This window comes from Octopus bimaculoides, chromosome 23 (genome assembly GCF_001194135.2).
Source record: "Octopus bimaculoides isolate UCB-OBI-ISO-001 chromosome 23, ASM119413v2, whole genome shotgun sequence".
In the NCBI taxonomy this organism is placed as follows: Eukaryota; Metazoa; Mollusca; class Cephalopoda; order Octopoda; family Octopodidae; genus Octopus; species Octopus bimaculoides.
In genome coordinates, this window is record NC_069003.1 from 24,579,275 (window position 1) to 24,586,323 (window position 7,049).

Genomic DNA, 7,049 nt, shown 5'->3' on the forward strand with positions numbered 1-7,049 from the left:
TGTGTGTGTGTGTGTGTGTTTGTCCACTACCACCACCACTTGATAACTGGTGTTGGTATGTTTATGTCCTTGTGTCCAATAAACACTCACAATGCCCGGTCTGGGAATCAAAACCGTGATCCTATGACCACGAGTCTGCTGCCCTAACCACTGGGCCATTGCGCCTCCACAATATATAGGAATAATACCTTGGCACTATCTGCTTGTTCACAAACGTTGCAAATCCTTGATATTTGACGTTGTTCTGCCAGTCTTGCCATTTGTTGCGATAATCACAGACCACTGTTGGGGACATGGTAAGGTCTTCCTCTGCAGCTACTGAACTGGTGCCATTAAACCAATGTAAGAGCAGCCGACAAATGGTAGCCTCTTCTGGCAGGCCATCAATGAAGTTGTATTGAATATAGAGACCATCCCTGAAGAATTTTGATGAAGACAAAAATTACACAGTGTAACAAAATTTCTATTCTTTATTTTTTGTTGTTGTCTTGGGTCAGAAAGTGTTATTTCCTATTTGTTTCTATCTAGAAATCAAATGAAATGACTATAACTACCTTCAAACTTTGGTTTTTATGACCTGGACAATGTTTTGAAACTTACCTGTTTTTCCATTACATTTTAGAGAGATTTAGTGCTGAGTCACTGAAGTAGAAATATCGTTATAACAAATATTCTACTCAATACCACAGATTTTCTTGTCAATTGCTTGACCTTAAGTACTTGAGCATATCTCATAGTGGCTGACAATATGTGCGTCTTTGATCATGAGCAGGGTTAGTGAGGGAGCATCATAGCCATGTGTTGAGAAGGTTTTTTTGGGGTTTGGATAAATGTAACAAAAGCAAACTTTATTATAATTTTATCCAATAATAATATTGTATACAACTTGAGATGTTTGCCTTGCCTTAATGCTTGTTGTCCTCTTTAACAATTATCATCATCGTCGTCATCATCGTCATTTAACGTCCGCTTTCCATGCTAGAATGGGTGGGACAAAATATATTTGCCAACTAAATGTGGCAGCCCCATAGAGGACGATGTTACTGTTGTTATTAGCTCCAGGAAGACATCTCCTCCAGCTGGCTAACAACACACTGTCTGTGTCCCATTAGTATTTGCAAGGAGAGGTTATTGCTCCCATCTCTAGCCTTACGTGATACGCATGGACCTGGGTTTCTGGGCAGTTACCCATCTTCAGTACGTGATAATCACCAAATATATAAGATTTTGAGGGGTCCACACAACAAAACAGTACATAAGATTGCACCTAGAAAGTTACCTTCCGAGGCACAAGTCTAGGCAAGGTTGTTCTTGCCTATGCACACCATACAAACAACTTACACATACACGTGCTACCAGTTGAAAGCTCCACATACCAGAAGCCAGCAAAGTTTCAGGGCTTACCTCTTGACGGCATCAATGCACACCACTCCCACCGCCCCTCACTGATATGGGGCCCCGCTTGCTAGATCAACTCTTTTTAACCAAATCCAGTGGCTAGCCTTTTCCACTGTAGTTTGGATATCAGTCATGGTGGTATTTACTTTACGATGAGTTAGGCCTAACGATAACAACGGTCGTCTCACACACACACACACACAGAGTTCTATGGGCATATAAAGAAACCATAATAGGAGTAACATACCTGCTTGACTGACTGTACATGCTTTCTTTGCTTGACTTCACGACTATCTATTTATTAGAAAACACAATAAATCATTATTGTTGTCACATCACTAGTTGAGACAGTTTTGAATGTGATGGTGGTGGTAATGATGCTAATGGACACGCTGGTGTTGATATTGATAAAACACACACACATACACATCAACACCTTGACACACACCTACACATATGCACACACATCAACACACACACACACACACACACACACACACACATCAATACACACACACACACACATCGTAGCTTTTAATGATATTGCTATCAAAGTTGACTCTGATTTAGGAACACAACATTATTATTCTTCAACCCAGTAAATTTTTAAAAAAAGAACAATAAAATCATGGACAATGTAGGATGAACCCCCAAGCATTCACATTACTCTGTGAAAAGTAGAAGGGTAAAGACCCCCTTCAGTCATGAATGACCATGGGATTGCACCTAGAAAGTTCCCTTCTAAGGCATAAGTCCAGGCAAGGTTGCTTATGGAAGACCCGCAGTAGCCCATGCATACCAGCCTCCCCTCTCCAAACCACCAATATTATCCAAGGGAAAGGCAAAGGCTGATACAGCTTGGCACCAGTGATGTCACAACTCATTTCTTCAGCTGAGTTAACTGGAGCAATGTGAAATAACAACAAATACCAGGTATAATGGTTTACAACTTAGCTAAATACAGTAAAAGCATCAGGAGCACTTCTCCTTGGCACAAAATCAAACTGTGTCTCATCTAGTCTGTTTCTTTTCCTAATTAATTAGACTATAACTCTTTGCAACTTTCATGACCAGGTCCACCAATTTAGTACCTCTATAATTACTTCTATTTAACCCACCTGAGACCACCCCAGGTTGTATACATATACTTACTGTTTTAAAATTGTCTAAATTAATCTTTACTCTGAGCGAGAGGCCTTTTGTCACCAGCAGAGGTAGGAGCTCTCTGAACTTTGCCCAGGCTATTCTTATTCTAGCAGCTACACTTTCAGAGCATCCACCCCCGCTACTAACTTGGTCACCTAGGTAATGGAAGCTATCAACTACTTGTAGTTTTCTCTCTGAATGTGAAGGAAGCTGTTTTCTGCACATTTTCAGTGTTTATTGCTCCTGAGCATTTGCCACACACAAAAACTATCTTCCCAGTTAGCCTTCCTTTGATATTGCTACACTTCTTATGTGTCCATAGCTTACACTGGGTACATCTTATGGAGTTTCTACCTACACCTTTTCTACAGATCGAGCAGGGCCATCTACCTGAAGGGATTTGTGATTTGTCTGCCTTCCTACTTATTAAGACTTTGGTTTTTGATAGGTTGACTCTAAGATTCTTTGATTCTACTGATGCTAGTCACTGACTTTTTCTAGCAGACTGGGTGACCCCACTGTAAACCCCTTAATTGCTTATCTCCATTCTATCCCAGTTGGTGGGAGAAATATAATGAACATATCGTAGTCCAACATTAATATCATCAAGGTGTTATTTTCCTCACCTGATTCCATCGACTCCCAGATACAATCTTATCCAAGTCACGTTGATGCCTTTCTAGTTCTTTCTGTTGTTGAATAATTTCAATCTTTTGGTGAAGAAGCAACAGATTTTTCCGATGATCTTTTTCCAGTGTTTCAATATCATCTTTGCAAATTTTTTATTGTTGTAGTAGATTTTTGGTGAGAGGGGTTAGAAAAGAGAAATGAATATATTATAATGATAATAAAAATAAACATAATAATAATAATAATAATTCTTTCTACTAAAGGCACAAGGCTTGAAATTTTGGTGGAAGGGAACTAGTTGACTACATTGACCCCAGTGTTTCACTGGTACTTAATTTATCAACCCTTAAAAAATGAAAGGCAAAGTCAACCTCAGTAGAATTTGAACTGCAAACAAAGATGGATGAAATACCACAAAGCACTTTCCCCACTGTGCTAATGTCTCTGCTGGCTCCCTATTTCAATGATGATGATGATGGTGGTGGTGGTGGTGGTGGTAGTGGTGGTGTTTTACATGACCAAATGAACTTACATAATATATTTGGATAATCTAAGGTAGTGTACTGGTCTAGTGGAATTTCATCTGGCATTATGTTCTGAGTTCAAATTCCACTGAGGTCGACTTTGCTTTTTATCTTCTTGGTGTTGATAAAATAACTCAGAACATAAAGACAGACAAAATTTCACTAAGCATTTTCCCCCACATGCTAATGATTCTCCCAGCATGCTACCTTAAAGGAAGTTATATTGAGCACTGAACACCATTAACTGTATTTTTTGCTGAACACCGAAGAGGTAAATTAATAAGATTATATAACATTTCAACAAACAATTATGTAATCCTGGCAGTTAATTTAGAGAAACATGTGTATGATTTATAAATCATAAGATACCAAATATGTTTCCTGTATTTTATTAATACTATATATATGTGTGTGTTAAAATCAAGCCTTTTGCTGAAGAGAAGAAAATCTTTATCTTTGACTGCCCTTCAGTTCTACCAAGTAGCTATGATTAGCTACCAGATCACTGAATCAGCTGGGTTCCTCTCCAACAATCTAAAGAAAGATTTATCTATAAATCACTTCATAAAATGAGGCCAGAGCTAAACAGTGGCTAAAAACTAATGAGACATTTTACTGTCACATCTTTGGAAAGAAAGCTAGAATTTCAAACATGAAGAAAGACTAATGAATTTCATTGAAACAGAGTTAAAGAACAAGTTCCTTACCTTCAGTTTGTGTCTTCTTCCCAAAATCATGGATTTGAATTTGTAGTTTATTTAACTCGGAAAGTAACTTATCATGTTTCACTTCCATTTCACCAAGCTGTCGGTTCAATTCTGAGGGTAAACTGTCTGCACATATATATATATATATATATATATATATATATATATATGTATGTATGTATTTGTATATGTATATACATGTGTGTGTGTGTGTGTGTACATGTATGTATGCATGTATATATATATATGAGTAGGGCGGTTGACAGGAACTGGTCAGGTAGAAGACTACCCCAGGCTACTGTGTCTGTTTTAGCAGAGTTTTTATGGCTGGATGTCCTTTCTAATAGGGGAGGGGGATAGTCAATTACATCTACCCCTGTGCTTGACTGGTACCTATTTTCTCGACCTCAAAAGGATGAAAGACAAATTTGACCACAGCAGAATTTGAACTCAGAATGTAAAGATGTATGAAATGCTATTAACCCAACTGCATCAACCCAAGCACTAGACTGGTACTTATTTTATCGACCCTGAAAGGATGAAAGGCAAAACTCGACCTCAGCGGAATTTGAACTTAGAATGTGCAAATAGATGAAATTCTGGTAAGCATTCTGCCAGCTCACTGTTTTAACATATCTAAATATTGATTTCAAGTTTTGTTACAAGGCCAGCAATTTTGGGGGAGGGCAAAGTTAATCTCATCAAAGATGATGAAAGGCAAAGTTAATCTCAGCAGAAATTGAACTCAGAACATGCAGACTAATGGAATGCTGCCAAGCATTTTGCCCGATATGCTAACGTTTCTTATTTCTTTACTGCCCACAAGGGGCAAACGGATTAAGTAGATTATATCAACCCCAGTGCATATTGAAAAAATCTCTCTCTATCTGTTTACACCATAGCTAGAAGGGGACTTAACTCATGTTTGCAAATGGCTGCAATTTGAAAATTGTTAGAATTGATGGTTTAAAATAATTTTTAATGCAAAAATTCACATGTTAGGAAGACACCAAAACAAAAATAAATGGCCGATTCTGGGCATTTTCGACCATGAGGAATCCATTGGTGCGACTCCCAGATTGCTATCTTGCAAGGTGTGGATTTCTATAGATGCAACACACACACAAACTGTGCTATAATATAGGTATAGATAGATACACTATTGATAGAACAGTTACTGCAGTATTGGTCTTGAAATAACATCTCTTACAGATGAGCTGTGTTAAAAACACAATAAATATCAAAGGGAGACAAAAATTCATTGTAGCAGAGACTAGCAAATAACAGCAAATACCTTTTGGCTTTTTTGCATTACTGATTCAAATTTTCATCTCCTTTTGATATTTATTGTGCATTTAACACAGCTCATTGGTAAGAGATCTTATCTCAAGAGAAATACCACAGTAACTGGCTCACTGATTGTGTGTATACATTAAGTATGATACATAGATAGCTATTTCAATTTAATACTGCATCAAATGCATATACCAGATTTACTCAGTAGAGTAAAACATTTTTAAAGAAGCTTTTACCTTTGTTTATTGATGGTTGCTTGAGGTCTGTGACAGTATCTTTCGGAATATCTTGAGGGTTTCTCTCCAGTTCATATTGTCTCATAGCTGTAACATACATACATACATATATACATATATATGTATGTATAAACATAATTAAGGGATCAACAAATATTTACTTCACCACATACCGAAGTTCAGAAATAGCAGCTAAAAAAGCTGAGACTCCAACAGATAGCATTACTTGTAACTCACAAAGGCAAAAACAAGAAGAAAAAACAATGAAAACTAACCATTTGTTCTTTCTTCTTGTTTTTGCCTTTGTGAGTTACAAGTAATGCTATCTGTTGGAGTCTCAGCTTTTTTAGCTGCTATTTCTGAACTTCGGTATGTGGTGAAGCAAATATTTGCTGATCCCTTAATTATGTTTATAAATATATTTGAACTTTTAAATAAGTTCTCCATCAATAATGGTGCTTACATACCGAAGGGCTTGGTAAAAATTATTAATTGTTGATTTATTAATAAATTAATAAATTAATAATCCTTTACCCTTTTAATTTGTAATAATTATTTATATATGTATGTATATATATGTGTGTGTGTGTATATATATATATATATATATATATATATATACACACACATATATATAAGATACACATACACACACATTGATGTATATACATAGTAATACAGACATGTAAATAATTTATCATTTATTATAAAATGTAAAATAAATCATTTATATATGATTATTAAGTTGCAAAACAATTGTTAAATATGAATATCCAATGGTAAAATAAATTTTATCATAGTATATTTCTCTCTCTCTCTCTCTCTCTCTCTATATATATATATATATATATATATATATATATATATATACAGAGGTTGGACAAAATAATCGAAACACTTAGTATCATAGCATCATAATTTTGAAATATCTATAAAACCATCAAAAACTTGTTTATTTTTATGTTGTTTGATTTATTGTTAGTGTTGCTTGATATGTTTTGCTAAAATTGCTGTTTCTTTTCAGATATCATCAGAAAAAAGCAATTAAACAAACGTTGCAAAGCATTTCGAGTGGAGTAAAAACCTACAGAAGTGGTCCTTAGAGCAGTGGA

At 35.9% G+C, this 7,049-nt stretch overlaps 1 protein-coding gene across 1 annotated transcript in view; it reads right to left on the bottom strand.

Moving 5' to 3' along the window:
• LOC106880555 (uncharacterized) overlaps positions 1–7,049 on the bottom strand; it is a 17,628-nt gene that overhangs the window by 2,146 nt on the left and 8,433 nt on the right. The window contains exons 5-8 of the mRNA XM_052975946.1: positions 5,938–6,024; positions 3,171–3,313; positions 1,646–1,692; positions 189–416 (exon numbers count right to left, since the gene is read on the bottom strand). Of these exons, the coding sequence (XP_052831906.1) occupies positions 189–416; positions 1,646–1,692; positions 3,171–3,313; positions 5,938–6,024 (505 nt within the window). The remainder of the gene's footprint in view (positions 1–188; positions 417–1,645; positions 1,693–3,170; positions 3,314–5,937; positions 6,025–7,049) is intronic.